General features: G+C 41.5%; 1 protein-coding gene across 2 annotated transcripts; it reads right to left on the minus strand.

Moving 5' to 3' along the window:
* Window positions 1-339: 339 nt before the first annotated feature.
* On the minus strand, window positions 340-19362 carry LOC110535744 (snRNA-activating protein complex subunit 4). Of its 2 annotated transcripts, XM_021620970.3 has the most exons (25): window positions 19028-19362; window positions 18543-18677; window positions 16272-16312; window positions 16085-16190; window positions 15935-15966; window positions 15663-15803; window positions 15434-15559; window positions 13737-13815; window positions 13529-13610; window positions 11585-11686; window positions 11324-11396; window positions 11066-11230; window positions 10637-10787; window positions 10235-10341; window positions 8460-8554; window positions 8210-8301; window positions 8018-8103; window positions 7467-7928; window positions 6984-7073; window positions 6432-6597; window positions 6219-6289; window positions 4234-4290; window positions 4047-4086; window positions 1919-3558; window positions 340-1823 (listed from the first exon to the last, which is right to left on the minus strand). In XM_021620970.3, exons 2-25 carry the CDS (start codon window positions 18661-18663, stop codon window positions 1722-1724), a joined length of 4227 nt encoding a protein of 1408 aa, XP_021476645.2. In that variant the 5' UTR covers window positions 18664-18677; window positions 19028-19362; the 3' UTR covers window positions 340-1721. The 2 variants fall into 2 exon arrangements, with proteins under 2 accessions (XP_021476645.2, XP_090046363.1); XM_090190237.1 differs by lacking the exons at window positions 340-1823; window positions 1919-3558; window positions 4047-4086; window positions 4234-4290 and adding an exon at window positions 5070-5567.
* Window positions 19363-19890: the final 528 nt, after the last annotated feature.

Consider the following 19890-nt stretch of genomic DNA (forward strand, 5'->3'; position numbering starts at 1 on the left):
TGGCATAGATATTGAAGAGGAGTGGGACAACATTCCACAATCAACAGCCTGATCAACTCTATGACAAGGAGATGTGTCACGCTGCATGAGGCAAATGGTGGTCACACCAGATACTGACTGGTTTTCTGATCCACGCCCCTACTTTCTTTGAAAGGTATCTGTGAAATACATAGATTAGGGCCTAATAAATGTAAATGTACACCATTTCCTTATATGAACTTTGACCTTTTTGCATGTTGTTCAGTATATTATGGACCATGAAAATGGGTAAATGGACTGTGATCTGCAAATACATTGACAGTCAACCTGAGCCAAGTGCTCTGAAGACCCATCCAGACATTTATTTTTAAACAAGTAGAATGATTTATTACAAAATATGTACAGGTCAACATAACTTTCTCTTTTCACAATATGTATAAGAAAATTTCAATTATGAACAAAAACAAGTACAAATATGAACCATTAGTTTAGTGCAGTGGTCACCAACAGGTCGATTGTTAAAAACTAAGCCATGCTATTTGTTTTTTTCCCCACTGTTGACAGTAGGTGCACTTGATTCAGCAGCCCTAGCACAGGGAAGACTGTGTTCCCATTTTTAACAATTTCATGTGTCTGAAGGTAGAGCAAATCAAGTGAACCGATAGGCCTGCCACTGACCAATCATAGCTCAGACCACCATGTCTGCAGTGTCCTTGTGCCTTAAACTGTAAAAATAAGCCTTGAACTCACAGCAAAGTTGATACTGTCAGATTTAAAAACCATGACTAGAGACTCAACGAGTACAGCAAAGAGCTGCACTTTTTATAAGTTCATGTTCAAGTTATTCAGCCCTGTCAACACTTTCATAAGCCATCATAGAATGCACATTCCCCCTACTTCCAATCTCGCCACAACCAGCACTGCAGCTGCAATGAACGAGTATAGAAAAGCATTCCGATAAGCTTGTGTTATTATTAGCTGCTTGTCTTTAATATTGAGGAATATTTCACTTTCTCTGGTCATAGGAGTAACATTAATTTGTGCACGAGGCAGAAATAATGCAGTGCAACTTGACTTTTGCCATCAGCTGGAAGACTGTGTCCCCTTTTCTCAGCAGAGGGCAGGTGAGCGGAGAGATGGCGAGTCGGATGAGAGGAAGCCTCAAGAGCTGCTCCTTCTCCTCAGATTGACCATCGGATGCAGGCCATCAGTCCAGTAAAAAAATAAAAGCAAATTTTGCTCACTCAGCTGTGCCTCACAAACAAATGATCTATTACCAGTGTGATTATATACCAAATGTGTGTTTTATATATATTTATTTATTTTCAAAATGGTCTGAGAAGAACATTGCCAGGGCAATTCAAGCAGAACAAATATGCAGTGATAATGTATTGGGGCCTATAGCCTACTGCACTAACTTCATGGCTACAGATCTGTTTTTAACTGGCTAATGTTGCGTAGGCTTACATTTCTTAAGTCACGTTTATTTAAAATATGAGCGGTAGATCGGCTTGCATTTGGACTCAAAGTGATCTTGACTCAGAACAGGTTGGTGACCACTGGTTTAGTGCAAATTCGACAGCTTAAAATTCGTCTGAACTATTCTGTACTGAGTGACATAGAATACAGCTATCCACTGCCATCTTCTATCAATTCCAGTAACATCACAAAATTGGCAAGAACTTTCAAACACAAAACCTGGTTAACCCGTAAGACCACACGTCACTCCAAAACGACTCCATTTACTCTGTGTCCATGTTGAGGTAGCGACTTTTATTTCTTGTGGTGATTCCAGAGAAGGAGGTGGCAGGAGGTCCTTTTCCGTCTGTGCTTAGCAGAGGGGCCTGAGAAAAGAGCATAACACAAGCACAGTGGTTCAGTGAGAGGAGGAGGACGGCATGGCAGTGTTTACGAACACATGGTTTGAGACTGAACTCACCTGGAGTGTTGTTGGCTGTTCATACCCAGTATCCGTCTGTTCCACTGGACGGTTCCTGAAAGGTTCCTCCTCCACATCACCATGGTCCGGGGTGGGGGAATTGGAGAGTTTCACCGGATTGATAGTAGCTAAAAGAGCAGGCATGGTGAAACAGGACAAGAAGCGAGCCTTCAGGAGCAGGTAGCCTGGGTTATGGCTGAAGCGCTCTGCCACAAAGCTCCGCACTGCAGCTACCTGCTGCTGTTCTTCCTGGTTCTCTTTCTCCTCTGGGGGTAGGAGCTGCATTGCACGAACTGCCAATGTCTTTTTACATTTCAGGAGACCCGATAGGGTATTAAGACTGCTGACAAAAGGGGGTAAGTAGGGCAGAGTGACGCCCAAATCCGGAAGCGCAACTCCTCGCTTGCCGCTCAACCACTCGCTCACTTGTGCCGGGTCCTCCATGAACATCAGGTTGGGATCAAACTGCATTAGCTCCGGATTGCGGGGTGGAGGGACACTTTTAGGGTGGTTAAGCTGCACGATTCGGAGGGCTCCCTGTGGGAATGAGGCTGGAAGGGAGCCTGGAGGGACGTTGAAGACTAAAGCCTGTGGAGGGCCAGTCTGCGGTCTGATGGGAGCCGAGATGACCGTGTTCATGGGAATAGGTGAAACTGCATTGAGCTGAGGACAAGTGGTTGCCACAGCCTGCATGACTGGGTTAGTTATTCTCATGCGTTTTACTGGGTTGGTCATTCTTAGAGCAGTGTTGCTTGTGATGGTAATGGAGGTGGAGAGAGAGTTTACAGATGGGGAGGCAGTTCCCTGTGCTACAGATGAGGCAGGAGATACCATGAGGGCAGATGGGTCTTTAGGGGTAGAGGGAGATGGGCAGACATAGGTCATATTGGGAGAGGCTTGTGTTGCAGCAGCATTTAGTGTTAGAGGGACTTTCTGGTTGATAATAATAGGAGATGGACAAGCAGGTGCAAGAGCATTTCGTGGTAGACTCTGAGGTGTCATCTGGATGCCAATGCCACTGATTGGCACAAGTCCAATGGGCATCAGGACCCAGGCAGTTTGTGGAGGGGACATAACCACGTTAGAAGGCTGGACAACTAGGCTCTCTTTGGTACGGGCTTTCTTGCGTTTGGGTGACTCTTCCACTGACTTTTTAGCAATCGCAGCATCCTTGAGGGCTTGTGCTTTCGCAGTAGGTTTACGATTGCGTTTTTTCCCTGAATGATTCTCATTAGCCTCCTCATTCACCCGGTCTATTGTAGTTGAGGATTGGATGGAAAGGGAAGCAGGGAGTATAGGTCGGTTGGGGGTTGAGGTTATAAGTTGACCAGGAGTGGAGGGTATGGGTAGGCTGGGGGTAGAGAGTACAGGTTGACCAAGTGTGGAGGGTATAGGTCGGCTGGGGGTAGAGGGTCTGAGTTGGGTAAGTGCGGAAGGCATGAGTTGTTGTCTGGAAGTTGGAGTGGAGGGGACCGCAGGATGTGGGATGGACTGTACTACCTTCGGTGCAATGACAAAGGTCTGCGGGATCATCATCACAAGTTGACTGTTCTGCTTCCTCTTCTGCTCATTTCCCTTCTGGTTTAGCATACTGGCCACTGTTCTGGGACCATGGAGTTGCTTTGGGTTTTTCAATGAAGCTAGAAAAAGTAAATAAAACAGGGGTATTTACATTAAACTCACATAAAATGTAATATTGATGAATAGATGTATTTAAAACAAATTTAAAAATACTGTGCAGTTGACCATCACTGATCTGAGTACTGAGTCTCTTAGCTAATGTATAAGTGATTTTGGGTGGTATAAATACACTGAAAGTAACAAGGAAGTGACTGCCCCTCAGCCCTGTAGTTTTTAAACGTTTAAAAAATAATAATAATAATGGTCTTCAATGCCCAAAGACGTAGCGCACTGGTCTTCAAGCACAGAACTTCATAAAAGGCATCTTGTAAGTTCCTCTATAAACACACACCATTTTATAACTGACAGCGTTAACATGATTTCATTACACAATCACGAAGCCAATTCAAAACAGCATGGTAAACGATGCGGAAGTACAGCGGAAGTGACCGTCACTTTCACAGGGTACGTACGACATATTCAAGGCCATATGCAAATATAATGTTACCCTGTTTCGCTTCCCAAGATTTGTTTCCCAGGTGTACAGCCTGAAAAAGATAAATTGACGTCACAATTGTTACAATAAGGCCTGTTCAAATTGATTATAAGTAGAAATGACTTTAGATGCAAAAATGTAAAACCTTATGAAGGTTGTAAAGTACGAGAATGTTTTGTTTATAGTAAATTATACTCACTTGGTTGTTACGCATTTTAATGATCTGCTTACAGCCTTCTGCATCTAAACTGAGGACCTGTTTCGGATCACAACATTAGAAAACGAGCAATGCATTATATATTGGTCATACAATCAGGATCGCTGACAACGGCTTCAAAATATGGTATTATAATCAGTAAACCTTTTTCAGAAACTCTGGGCTGATGACGCATTAATTGTGTACCATAATAAGTAGTCATGTTTTTTCTTTATTGGCATATCAAGAGCACGTGTTCAATCTTTCCTGTACACTACCGTTCAAAAGTTTGGGGTCACATAGAAATGTCCTCATTTTTTTTAAAGAAAAAAAAGCACATTTTTTGTCCATTAAAATAACATCAAATTGATTAGAAATACAGTGTACACTCATGGCCAAAAGTTTGGAGAATGACACAAATATTAATTTCCACAAAGTTTGCTGCTTCAGTGTCTTTAGATATTTTTGTCAGATGTTACTATGGAATACTGGAGTATAATTACAAGCATTTCAAAGTGTCAAAGGTTTTAATTGACATGAAGTTGATGCAAAGAGTCAATATTTGCAGTGTTGACCCTTCTTTTTCAAGACATCTGCAATCCGCCCTGGCATGCTGTCAATTAACTTCTGCGGGTACTATTTAATGAAGCTGCCGGTTGAAGACTTGTGAGGCGTCTTTCTCAAAAACAAGGACATTTCTAAGCGACCCCAAACTGTTGAACGGTAGTGTATGTTACTATACTGGCCAGAATATCTGCATAGGCCTACATCAGGGGTTCGCAAACCTTTTTGGCCCACGACACCATTTGAATATAAAAAAGTGAATGTAATCAACAGCCAAAGTTTACTTTTTAATTCTATTCAGTCTATTACAAATCAGTCTGACACTACTTTTGACAGTACAGTATTTCAATACGAAGGTAGTATGGTTTAAATGACTGAAATGCATCAGAAAGGTATTGGGAATTACAGACGATCATCAGGCAAGAATTTATAATGATCTTTTGTGTAGAAAAGAACATCATTGATGTTATTTTTTCCCCCCCAGTCCGAGTTAGTGCCTGGTCTGTTCACTCTGTCCTAATGAGTCCTGCTTGGCTTGTGGGTAAATATACACTGTGTACAAAAAACAATAAGGACACCTTCCTAATATTTGAATTGAATTCCCCCCCTTTTGCCCTCAGAACAGCCTCAATTTGTCGGGGCATGGACTCTACAAAGTGTCGAAAGCATTCCACAGGGATGCTGGCCCATGTTTACTACAATGCTTCCCACAGTTGTGTCAAGTTGGCTGGATGTCCGTTGGGTGGTGGACCATTCTTGATGCACACGGGAAACTGTTGAGGGTAAAGAAAAAACAGCAGCGTTGCAGTTCTTGACACAAACCGGTGTGCCTGGCATCTACTAACATACCTCGTTCAAAGGCACTTAAATATTTTGTCTTGCCCATTCACCCTCTGAATGGCGCACATACATAATCCATGTCAACAATTGTTTCAAGGATTAAAAATCCTTCATTAACCCATCTTCGCTCCTTAATCTACACTGATTGAAGTGGATTTAACAAGTGACATCTATAAGGGATCAGTTTCCACATGGTCAGTCTATATCATGGATAGAGCAGGTGTCCTTAATGTTTTGTACACTCAGTGAATGTGTTCCTGAAAGTCTTTCAGTGTTGGGGTCATTATATTTTGTAGCTTAAACGGTTCAAAAGATAGAGCCACATTTGTAGGAAGAAAACATTAAACCCCCCCAGTTTATTACAACCACAACCACTGACGTAACCCCGGTTCTATGAACCAAGCACAATTTTATTTATTAACTATTTTATTTATATCTATTTTCAAATCAGGCAATCTCGACCCCTAGTTTGGGAAACGCTGGCCTAGGAGCTAGCATCCTTAAGTAAAACCTGACTGGCATAATATGAAATGACAATTGTGCCCATTCATAGAAAGTGTTATATTTGTGGGTTCATTCCCTACCTGCAGAAAGAACAAGAACACTGGGCTATTGGTGAGTCCAATGCTCTCTGCTCTCTCTCGCACCATGTCCGCTAAAAAACAACAAGAGATCGTAGGATCAAATCATCGGTTCAGTCCTGAAAGAACCATTATGAAACCACCAAAATGCAAATAGTCGTTTTCTACAAGTGAGAGAGAAGTTGTGACTTATTGCCTTGACATCTCGTAAAGTACCTTCACGGCGCTTGTTTGAAGAGTGTGGTGGGGGCATAAGCACATTGCCCACCCAGGGAGTGACTGCCAATTGAAGGGAATAGTTGAGAGTGACGAAGGTTTCACGGTTGGCAGAGGACTCCTTTTGTCTTGAGGACTGGTCACCGCTGATAGGCCCACTGTTTTTCTGCAGAAACAAATGCATGGGATAGAAAACAGAAGACCTGTATCACAGACTCTGTGACCTCTGTATTAGGTCACAAAGCTCAATCTGTGTCATAGATTGAGCTGGATGGGCCATGCAACTAAAGCGTTGAGCACACAACTATGACAACATATTTTGTTCACTCCCTTCTAACCTTGGTTCAACAGTTTATATCTACGTATTTGTATGAAACGGTCAGATGCATTGATGGATTGTAATAATAATAACAATGCAACATATTTTTATTATAATGTATACAGACAAATGAATAAAAATGTACCCACTGGAAACAACTTTGTTTTTGATTTTTTTTTTAAGCAATTGAAACACCTGTTTCAACACAAAGAGAGTGTCACCTGGCGACTTACGTGTTTTCTGGCATTGGTTTTCTTCCAAGCGATCAGGTTTCTCACCTCTCCGTAGCACACCTTCAGCATGGCCAGGTCACTGTTGTAATCCTTTAGAAGGAACACATACAGAGAATGTCACATGCTACTTTATGTCACAAAGCCAGCACAATGGGTTAGCTTGCTAACTTTCCAACATATTCTAAAATCATCATCCTATTTCAGGAGGTCATAAACAGTGACACCCACTTCAAAATGAGCACGGTGTAATTGACGCCACACTCCAAACCGCAGATTAACGTTAACTGCCTAGCTTAATGATCCTGTTCTGTGATACACTGATGAAGTCAATATTTATGGTTACCGATGCAGATCCACAGTATGCGTTATGATGAGTGCTATTTAGGAACAAAATGACAATAGGGACAGGTGTTGAAAATGTGCTTAAGGTAAACACATAATGGCGCAACACATGATTGTTTAGAAATAAATAAATGCCGGTACCTTCTTTGCTAGGATTGGGGGGTTTTGTCCGATGACAGTGGCAGCAGGCTTGCCGAATTGGTCCAGGATAGTGGAACGTACCACTGTGACCTTGCGCGCCGCATCCTGGCTGTCCGTCGTTGCCTGCTCTTGCGTTGTGTTCTTGCTGGGCCGTTCAACCATCGTGCTCCTCACCTTCCCCAGCCCTTCAAACTCCTTCTCTAGCACGGGGATCCATTGCTCCATGTCTGGTTGGGTGTAGTCTTTGATAATGTCACTTTCCTGATCAGACCAGTGCGGTTCAAAGAACTTCTGTTTCTTCTCGTCGTCACTGTCCATAAACTCAATCTCGACGTTCTCCTCCTCGTCGGAGCTTGAGTGCTCATCATCGTCTAGCCTCATCAGCTTACTCTTGATGCTCCTCACAGCCGCGATCTTTCTCCTTCGCTGCAATGCTCTTTTACTTTTGTCCCTCTCTCTGGGCTGTTTACAAAAACAAGAGAAGAATTAACTGTGTCCAGTGTCACAGATTGAGTTGAGAGAGACATGAACGCTACATAGTCAACACTGACCTTGTACCCGGTCATTTTCCTCCACTGATGAAGGACCTGGCAGTCAATTCTGTTGGGAATCTCGGCAGCTATCTTAGACCATTTACCTATAAAAAAGGACCAAATGAACCGTTAGACGATTATTATCAAGAAAGACGATGGATTATTTTGATATAGTTTCTGTGCGAGTCAGCTTTCTATAACAGTTCCTACGTCCATATTTCTCCACCAATCGTCTGAGCTGTGCCTTTTCCTTCTCGTCAAAGGGCCCCTTCTTCACGTTCCCAACCAGGACGCCCAAGTACCTACAGGGTCAAACAGAGTTTGTCAGTGACAGTATGTTCTAACACTTTTTAAGTTTGAGTTAACTAAAATGGGTTGGCCAACGTGGAAATTGTCAGGGAATGTGGTGAGAGTTTGGTCAATGTATTAGCTCTATCGATCAGTCCATATTAGTCCTCACCTGTCCCGACACTGGCCATCATTTCTGCCAGGCACATCCTGACGGATCTTCCACCAGTTCCCTGCCCCGTGTTTAGCCACTGCGCTCAGTAACATCTGCAACAACCAAAAATCGGAGCACAACTTATATTATCAAATAACTATACACTACCGTTCAAAAGTTTGGGGGTCACTTAGAAACATCCTTGTTTTTGAAAAGAAAAGCACATTCAAATAACATCAAATTGTCCATTAAAATAACATCAAATTGATTAGAAACAGTGTAGACAATGTTGTAAATGACTATTGTTGCAGGAAACGGCAGATTTTTAATGGAATATCTACATAGGTGTACAGAGGTCCATTATCAACAACCATCACACTTGTGTTCCAATGGCACGTTGTGTTAGCTAATCCAAGTTTATCATTTTAAAAGGCTAATTGATCATTAGAAAACCCTTTTGCAATTATGTTAGCACAGCTGAAAACTGTTGCCCTGACTTTAGACTAGTTGAGTATCTGGAGCATCAGCATTTGTGAGTTCGATTACAGGCTCAAAATGGCCAGAAACAAATAACTTTCTTCTGAAACTTGTCAGTCTATTCTTGTTCTGAGAAATGCCAAGAACATTGCTAAGAAAGATCTCGTACAATGCTGTGTACTACTCCCTTCATAGAACAGCGCAAACTGGCTCTAACCAGGATAGAAAGAGGAGCGGAAGGCCCCGGTGCACAACTGAGCAAGAGGACAGACGCCTCACAAGTCCTCAACTGGCAGCTTCATTAAATAGTATCCGCAAAAAAACACCAGTCTCAATGTCAACAGTGAAGAGGCGACTCCGGGATGCTGGCCTTCTAGGCAAAGTTGCAAAGAAATAGCCATATCTCAGACTGGCCAATAAAAATAAAAGATTAAGATGGGCAAAATAACAGACACAGGAAGATTGGAAAAGACAGACAAATCTAAGTTTGAGGTGTTTGGATCACAAAGAAGAACATTCGTGAGAAGCAGAAAAAATGAAAAGATGCTGGAGGAGTGCTTGACGCCATCTGTCAAGCATGGAGGCAATGTGATGTTCTGGGGGTGCTTTGGTTGTGGTAAAGTGGGAGATTTGTACAGGGTAAAAATGATCTTGAAGAAGGAAGGCTATCACTCCATTTTGCAACAAAGTGCCATAACCTGTGGACGGCGCTTAAATTGGAGCCAATTTCCTCCTACAACAGGACAATGACCCAAAGCACAGCTCCAAACTATGCAATAACTATTTAGGGATGAAGCAGTCAGCTGGTATTCTGTCTATAATGGAGAGGCCAGCACAGTCACCGGATCTCAACCCTATTGAGCTGTTGTGGGAGCTTGACAGCAGCTTGACCGTATAGTATGTAAGAAGTGCCCATCAAGCCAATCCAACTTGTGGGAGGTGCTTCAGGAAGAATGGGGTGAAATCGCTTTAGATTACCTCAACAAATGGACAACTAGAATTCCAAAAGGTTGGCAAGGCTGTAATTGCTGCAAATGGAGGATTCTTTGACAAAAGCAAAGTTTGAAGGACACAATTATTATTTTAACTAAATGTTTTATTTATTTATAACCTTGTCAACATCTTGACTATATTTCCTATTCATTTTGCAACTCCTTTCATGTATGTTTTCATGGAAAACAAGGACATTTCTAAGTGGCCCAAAAACTTTTGAACGGTAGTGTACATATCGGCACATCTCAAACTGCCCTTGTAACAGATTCGATGAATCAAATCAATTTCCCAACCAAAAAATTCACAAACCCTCCTGACCATACCTCATCTTCTTCTTTAGACCAATAGCCTTTTTTGAGGGTGGGGTCCAGAACCTGAGTCCACCGATACATCAGCTGGCATGAATCCCGGCCCTCCATGAAATAGGAGACTGGAGTAAAACAGAAAATCACAGAAAACGCAAGTGAAATTGCCAGAACCAAACAGACGACGCACTACAACGACAAGCTACAGTATCTTGTATTGAACAAGCACTTTGTCTAGAGAAAGTAGTTAGTAGACTAGAGCAGTGGACAGTAAGTAGTATCGCGAGAGCTTCTCGCCCCCACTGGGGCATAACAGTGAAGGGGACATCAATAACAACAACCGTCATCGATGTGCACAAACAATAAAAAAAGAGTTAATGTGTAAAACCCCAGGGTGTACACTGGGAGGTGGGAACTTACTCTGGGTGTACGGGATGTAGTTCCCGATACGCATCTTCTCCACCAGCTCTCGAAGGATCTCGTCCTCCGCGCCGCCCCACCTCCTCCTCCTGAAGTCGGTACAGATGTAACGCTGGTACGTCTGGAGACACATGAAGGCTGTCCTGTTGGTCTGTGTGTGACAGACAGGGGGGGACATGAGTTCAGAATCGATAACGCTGAATCGTTTACACATTCAAAGAAATGGTTTGTGTTAAGACGTTCGGGGAATTACACTTGATCTACCTACTACCGAGAAACTTTAACCGTTCAGTACCAGGCACTTATCTCTAAGCAAAGCCCAATCAAACTGTGCAAATCAGGACTGGAAATCACGCCTCTGGATCCCACTGATAGGAAGGGGTAATGACCATGATTCATGATTGGCCAATACTATACATCTGCTCTTACCCCAAGTTTATCAGCAATCAGATCCCAGTTGTGGTGCCCATGTTTTAAAGCGACTTTCTTGAGCATCTCAATTTCGTTTTCCTTCCAACTGGCTTTGTTAATGGAGGGATGCAGGTAGTTCTGCCAAAAGCTTTTTATGGGTTCAGCTTCACGGATGCCTTCAAACTGGATAGGAATATGATTTCAGAGTCAACACTTAAGCCTTTTTAACAATAGGAAAACAAACGGGGGGGAGATGACCGAAGTTACTCAACCCACATCAATATTGGAAATCTTTTGCCAATCATGGTCATCATAGCGGCCACCCATCAGCTCATCCTCCTTCAGCGCACTGCAAGGTAAAGCAGAAACAGTCATACAGCAATGGTTTGATTGATATCGATTAAACAATTCAAATCCATTTAACCGCTTCGCGTTAAGTGAGAACAAAACAGACCTGTCTGACAAGACAACCTGACGCATCTTGGATTTAATAGGCTAGGTCATTATTTCCCATGAAAGAGTTATGACGGTAATCACCTGATGGCCTCAATGTCCTTTTCAATTTCAGCGATTTGTTTCCGCAGGATTTGCTTTTCCACATTTTCAGAGTTGACCATTTTCTGTGTGAGGTATTCCACCCTATGAGACAAAAGAAACTTCATGTCATTCATGAAGGCCATTGGGTTAATAATCCTAATCTATTCAACTTCTACAGCGCTTTTCTTTACAGAAATAATCTCAAAGTGCTTGAAAACACAAAACAAAGAGAAATAAAATACAACAGCTATCATAGTAGGCCTACACTACTATTTTCAGCCAGAGTAGAACGTTTTCAGTTGTTAAAGCTTTCAACAGATGGGCCGACACCAATCCTCAATAAATGTTAAGCTACATTTCATACACCCTGTGTAAAAATCAGAAGTTTTGCTACATTTTGAAAAGCACAGGAGCGAATAACACATTACCATTTCAAAATCCATCTACACTTTTTTTGGCATTTTGTTGCTTTACAAAGGAAGATTGAAATCGATTTAATTGTAATTTTTTGTCAATGACCTACATGAAATACTCTGTAATGTCAGTAGAAGAAAAAAAAAAAGATTTTTAAAGATGAATGTAAACTTAAACACTAATATAGCGTGAATAGATAGACAAGTATTCACCCAGAGTCAATACATGTTAGAAAAACCTTTAGCAAGTGTGCAAAGCTCGTGCACACCTGTATTGTGCAATATTTGCCAATTATTATTTTCTAAATTCTTCAAGCTCTGTCAAGATGTTGGGGATCATGACTAGACGTACATTTTCCAGTCTTGCTATAGATTTTCAAGATTTAAGTCAAAACTGTAATTTAGCCACTCAGGAACATTCACTGTATTCTTGGTAAGCAAGTCCAGTGTAGGTGTGGCTTTGTGTTGTAGTTTATCGTCCTGCTGAAAGGTGAATTCCTCTCCCAGTGTCTGGGGTAAAGCAGACTGAAGCAGGTTTTCCTTTAGGATTTTTGCCTGTCTTTGTTGATGTCAAGCATACCCATACCATGATGCAGCCACCACCATTCCCTAAACATAACGCTTTGCATTTAGGCAAAGCGTTATTTTGTGCCTTGTTAAATACACATTCATGTTTTGGAATATTTTTTTAATTCTGCATATTTTTTTTGTATTTTAGGTCATTATTTTTGAGTCACTACAATGTTGTTAATCCATCCTAAATTCTCCCATCACAGCCACAATCTGTAGCCTTTTTAAAATCCCCTAATTGCCTCATGGGTGACATCCCTAAGAAATGTCCTTCCTGTCCTGAAGCTCAGTTCAGAAGAACTGTATGTGTCTGCGTGGTTTAATATATCATCCACAACATCATTATTATTAACTTGACCATGCTTAAAGATATATTCAAATGTCTGATTTGTTATTGTTACCCATCTACCAATCACTGATGTTCTTTATGAGGCTTTCGCAAATCTCCCTGGTCTTTGTAGTTGAATCTGTGCTCGAAACTCAATACTTGACTGAGAGACCTTACAGATGTTGGATTTATGGAGGACAGAGGTAGTCATTCAAAAATCATGTTAACCCCTATTATTTCACACAATAATGCATATAACTTTTGTGATTTAAGCCAAATTTGACTTCTGAACTACTTTAGTCTTGCCTAAACAAGGTGGGTGATACTTATACAACAACTATACTTTAGTTAATTATGTTTTTTAAAAATATGCATTTTCTTTTCGCTTTGACACTAGTGTGTTTTATGTAGATCAATGCCAAAAAAAAAAAAGAAAATCACATCTATTTCAATCCCACTTTAAAAAGCAACAAAATGTGAAAAATGTTCAAATGTTGCAGTTGAAATTTGTGTTATCGATTCTTCTTCCACAGGCTCAAGTGGGTGTAGACTTTCTACAGGCACTGTACATGATGTATTAAAAAAATGATAAAATACTCTTCAGGGGAAAACAACCCTTTACTCTTTACTTACTTGGACAGCTTGGGCTGTATCATGCGTTTCATACTGTCTTTCATGACAGCATTTATCAGCAGAGTCTTCTGCCAGCCTTCCCCTGAAAATAGAAAACCGGCAATTTAAAAAGTCATCAAGACGCCACGTCACATTCTGATAGTGGTGATGTCACATAACAAGGGTGCAAGAAGCACTAAGGTCTAACAATTATTATTTTTGTACTCACATCTTTTCATCTTGACGTCGTCAGTAGGTCCGATCCTTTTACTCATCTTCTCTCTGGCTTCTGGATTAGCAGGTGGGCCCTGTGGGAATCGGAGAGGCAATGTAAAAACATGGAGATATACAGTACCAGTCAAAAGTTTGGACACACCTACTCATTCCTGGATTTTCTTTATTTTTACTATTTTCTACACTGAAGAATAATAGTGAATACATCACAACTATGAAATAACACATATGGAATCATTGTTGTTAAACAAATCAAAACACAGTTTATATTTGAGATTCTTCAAAGTAGCCACCATTTGCCTTGACAGCTTTGCACATTTGGCATTCTCTCAACCAGCTTCACCTGGAATGCTTTTCCAACAGTCTTGAAGGAGTTCCCACATATGCTGAGCACTTGCTGGCTGCTTTTCCTTCATTCTGCGGACCAACTCATCCCAAACCATCTCAATTGGGTTGCAGTCCGGTGATTGTGAAGGCCAGGTCATCTGATATAGCACTCACCACTCTCCTTCTTGGTCAAATGGTCATTACACAGCCTGGAGGTGTGTTTGGTAATTGTCCTGTTGAAAAACAAATGATAGCGGGACTAAGCGCAAACCAGATGGGATGGTGTACCGCTGCACAATGCTGTGGTAGACATGCTGGTTAGGTGTGCCTTGAATTCTAAATAAATCACTGACAGGGTCACCAGCAAAGCACCCCACACCTCCATGGTGGGAACCACACATGCGGCGAACTTCCGTTCACCTACTCTGCATCTCACAAACACACGGCTGTTGGAACCAAAAATCTCTGATTTGGACTCATCAGACCAAAGGAAAGATTTCCACCGGTTTAATGTCCATTGCTCGTGTTTTTTGGCCCAAGCAAGTCTCTTCTTATTATTGGTGTCGTTTAGTAGTGGTTTCTTTGTAGCAATTCGATCATGAATGCTTAAGTCACAGTCTCCTCTGAACAGTTGATGTGAAGATGTGTCTGTTACTTGAACTCTGAAAAGCATTTATTTGGGCTGGAATTTCTGAAACTGGTAACGCCAATTAACTTATCCTCTGCAGCAGACGTAACTCTGGTGGTTATTTTCCTGTGGCGGTCGTCATGAGATCCAGTTTCATCATAGTGCTTGATGGTTTTTGCGACTGCACTTGAAGAAACTTTCAAAGTTCCTGAAATTTTCCAGATTTCCAGATTGACTGACCTTCATGTCTTTAAATAATGGTTTCTCTTTGCTTATTTGAGCTGTGCTTGCCATAATATGGATGTGGTCTTTTACAAATTAGGACTATCTTGTCACAACTGATTGGCTCAAACACATTAAGGAAAGAAATTTGACAAATTAACTTTTAACAAGGCACACCTGTTAAATAAAATGCATTCCAGGTGACTACCTCATGAAGCTGGTTGAGAGAATGCCAAGAGTGTGCAAAGCTGTCATCAAGGCAAAGGGTGGCTACTTTGAAGAATCTGAAATATATTTTGATTTCTTTAACACTTTTTTGGTTACTACATGATTCCATGTGTTATTTCATCGTTTTTATGACTTCACTATTATAATACAATATAGAAAATAGTCAAAAAGAAAAACCCTTCAATGAATAGGTGTATCCAAACCTTTGACTGGTACTATATCTTTGACCAAGGCTATATCCGCCTGACCCTGCTCATATTGTACTGAATCTGCAGTCTAATACCTACCAGACATGATACTTTATCTCTGAAATAGGGCTTCAGAAAGCTCCCCAAGAAAAGCTTCAGTGTGGGTTGTCCAGATGTGGTAGCCTGGGGAGATCCTGTGGCAGACAGCTGAGTCATAATCTCTTTCTGTAGGGAAAGACGGACATTATTACATCGCACAGCTTCATTTAACAGATTCCATACGGCACCTTTAAGAATAGCTGTATGCTTTTAGTTGTTGGCCTCTTACTTGTTGGTGTTGATTGTCTGATAACAGTCGCTCCAGCTCCTCTAATTTCTCTTTCAACACTTCCTGGTAAACAAGGTTCATTTGCAGACATGTATCTGTGTTCTGGGGTAGATCCAGCTCCTCAGCACTGTCCTCTTTGCTCTACCAGATGTGGGAGATAGGAGAGGGCAGGCATTTTACAGACACCTTACTTTACATACTGTATTATTTACATCATGTGATAAACTGAAAACTGGAGTCATAGAATAGTGAAAATGGTCATCAATACGAACCGATTCTGTTTCACTTCCTTGGACATCCTCATCTGTTTCAACACATTATAAAAGAAGTCACATGTGGTAGAAACGCATATTAGCAGGAAAACGTATTCATGAAACAATGCATAACCTGTTTAAAGAACACAAGTCAAGGGCAATGGCTACCTGACAGAATCTCAGCATTAGATGCATTTGGGCCAAGAGTGCACTCCAACTCTTCAATCTCTCTCTGTATTTGCTCCCGCTCTGCCTCCAGGTCCCCCGGAGGACCCTAGAAGAGCAGGTTAACATTATTTCTCAATTCATCTGAGATAAATCACGCGGTACTAATGGTGATGTCAATGAGTCTTACCAAATCTTCTGGTTGAGATGCATTATCGTCTGATCCATCATCTGACAACAGTAAAAAATAAAAATGTTAAAGTACATTTAGGAAGCCCTTAGCCAAGCAAACACAGCCAAGGAGTCGTGGAGACTAAATTGCATTCTATGATTAGACTAAGGTCCAGTTTTTCAAGTTATCGATAGGATTAAAAGCATAGAAATAGAATTCATAGAATGGAAGTTCCCATTCATGTCAATGATTTGTAATTGCTATACATTTAATACCACCCATAGACGAAACCTAGATTGATAACTTCTGAAAAACTGGGGGTCAGGGTCTCTCTCTGGAAGCTCACTGCAACAATAACGCAGAAACAACCCTCCCAAAAAAGGAATTAATAAACATAATAGTTCTGTGTTTCATAATTTACCTTCAATTCGCAAGAGGCTGAATGTACTTCACAAGAGAAAGCATCCAAGCGAGTGAAACAGCGCCCCTCTGTCTCTCTACGTGGAAGTCATCTATCTGATACGGTCTGGTCCAAACGAGTATGACATTGTTGTCGCCCTTAACATTGAAGGCATGGGAAGCCAGCGAGCATCTGGCCTCCCTTGACCAAAAATGTATTACAAAATGTGCCAATCAGCGTTGAGCTAATCTGAGCGAGCTCAACAGTGAATGGTCCTGGCACACCAAAAAAGTGTCAAGGGAAGCCAGCTTGGATTTGGCATCACTCCTATCAAATCCCATTGAGAGCATACCTCATTGACAGAAAACCATGAATAGTTGCATCATTGTGTTGTTGTGTTCCGGTGGCTAGCTGGCTAGAATTGACCCTTTCCTAAATTTGCCACGGGGATAGGGATTTGGACTTGTGGTTTTACTTAATTCTCCGTACTGGTCAATGATTATAATGGCGATTCGGATCCAACCATTAATTCATACATTGTTGTTGCCCTGGCCTTAGAGGATGGAAGTTCAATCTGTAGAAGGCTAATGTTAACTAGCTAACGTTGCCCATGAATAGAAGTTAGGCTAGTGAGCAAGCATTTTAGCCAGGTAGCCTAGGACAACAAAAGAACATAAGCATGTACTGTATGACAGAGTGATAGACCTTTTCGTCAACATGAAAAAAAGGTCATTGACGTTTCTCCACAAGTAGGGTGAGTCAACATGTTTTGCGACTTGCACAAATGCACAGAAATCAGAACCATGGACAGCCACATCATATTTAGCTGACATTAATTGGACTAAATAGTCACTGTATTAGACTAAGCAGAGGAGATTTTGTGATGTTGAAATTTGCGACTTGCGGTAACTCGGTGGTTCTAAATCAATAGTTATTTAGTGGTCTGAAGATTTTGTTAACATTAACTTGCTAGGTCATGTAACTGTCAATATGCTGTGTGGACTTCACGGGACAGAGGTGGCTACCGGTTTTGTAATAAACCAAGGTGTGGTTGAATTTATTCTGCAACTGTCTACTTATAGTCTCGCCCGGCCCTATATATATATATATTGTAACGACCCTGGGTTTATAAGCGTGGATATCGACTCCGCCGCTTGAGCATTATTTTGGGGCACAGTCGATAGCTCGCTGGACTTCGGGCTAGAAGGTTGAGGGTTCGAGACCTGCTCCCTACCTGTTTCATTACTAGATATTGTAATGAAACAGCCGGGAGCAGGTCTCTAACCCTCGACCTTCTAGCCCGAAGTCCAGCACGCTATCGGCTGTGCCGCAAAAGCATGCGCAAGCGGCAGAATCGATATCAGAGCTTATGAACCCAGGGTCCTTACACTACTCCCTCCTTTCAAAGGACATTCTTTTTCACTTAAGATCTCTATGTGCTACAAACGACACTGCTGGAATATTAACTTAGCTTGCGACTAAGTCTTACAGGAACGCGCTCACCGGCCAAGCACACGCACTGTCGTGGATGCAAGGTCCGATCACTTCTGACACCAATATAATGAAACAGGCAGGGGGCAGATCTCCAACCCTCAACCTTCTAGCCCAGCGAGCTATCGACTGTGCCACAAAAGCATGCTTGAGCGGCAGAGTCCATATCCGCACTGGATTTCGGGCTAGAAGGTCGAGGGTTCGAGACCTGCTCCCTGCCTGTTTCATTACATTGGTGTGTGTGTGTATATATATATCATGGTCGCAAGGCATATGAATTAACAGGGTTATAGAGCAAACAACGCAGTTATCACAACACATAGGTTGTAATACGGCTTCCCTAATGATTTTACACACGCACCCCTAACTTACTGCTTTAATATACTTCAGATACCCACCAGATGAACAACTGTCTGAAGATAGTTCAATGGAGTTGCTTTCGGGACCAAGGGTGCGCTCGAGCACCAAAATCTGGCGTTCGACTTTCTCCCTCTGTGCAAGAAGTTCATCCGAGGACATAATGGATGAGACACCTTTTAAAAAAAACAATGTAAAATGAATGATAACAAAACCAGGGATCAATTTATTATAGGGCAATATGCATTGAAAATACAGGACGTTACAGTAGCTAGCTGACAATATTGAAAGGAAGCAGGGGGAGCGTGCTGGAATCCAAACCCATTCGCGATCAGCAACACAACATTTGCAGGTAGCTAACGTAACTTAATAACTAGCAAACACCTGAACTAAACCCAACGTGCAAAAAAAGCAACGTCCCTCAACTTCAGCATCAGTCAAAAGTGTTCTAATGTAGCTAGCTAGCTAGCTAGCCATGCAGTCTTGACCAGGAGGAGCATCTGAAAGCTTGCTAAACGCTTCTTACCAAGACTGTCATCCAAGTTAACAGATATGTCTTCTTATGTTATACATAAAAATATTATGTAGAAACAAATATATTTAACTTGCTAAGTCCCAATGAAATTGTCTGACATCCTATTTCATTTAAGATCTCTACGTGCTACAAACGACACTGCTGGAATATTAACATATTTCCCAGAATGCAACTGTGAAAGAATCAACGTTTATGTTGTTTTTAAAATGATATTATTGTTTATCATGCATAAACAATTTAGACACATATTCACCGAATATTCCTACTCAAATACTATTACTTGATTAAAATAATCAAATGGTACGTTGCAATATTCAAATACCCACAATGCAACGCGGGTATCACAGTAAACGTCACAGCCTTGTGCAGAGTCGCTCCGTTGTTGAAGACAAATATTTTCGATATACTGACAAGATCACATGTCTCTTCGCTATAACAATGGGAGTCGTTGTCCACAGAGGCACGGTGGGCTGTCCAGCTCCCTTTACATCTCAGTTCTTGATTATTCGATAAAGGTTGTTGACGCATGTATTCAATGGGAGAGATTTTAGTATGCTACTAGCCTCAACCATGAATACACATAGACAACTCGAATATAAATGTTTTTTCCTCAAAGTTGCAGGGATATCACGTGTCCTACTTATGTCAGTAAACTCATAACGTAAGCATTAGAAAACTTATATTACTGCAAATAAACCTCATGTAGCAAATAAGCCATTCATTACTTTGTTGACCAATTCGACTCTCGTTGGCCTCCATACAAAAATCTTGGGAGTGTTCTGCCTTGTGGGAGATCTGTCGACGTTCCCTTGAGCAAGGCATTGACCGTAGATGTTTCTGTGTGTCGCTCTGAA

Source organism: Oncorhynchus mykiss, chromosome 11 (genome assembly GCF_057628025.1).
Source record: "Oncorhynchus mykiss isolate SJ-2025 chromosome 11, ASM5762802v1, whole genome shotgun sequence".
Classification (NCBI taxonomy): Eukaryota; Metazoa; Chordata; class Actinopteri; order Salmoniformes; family Salmonidae; genus Oncorhynchus; species Oncorhynchus mykiss.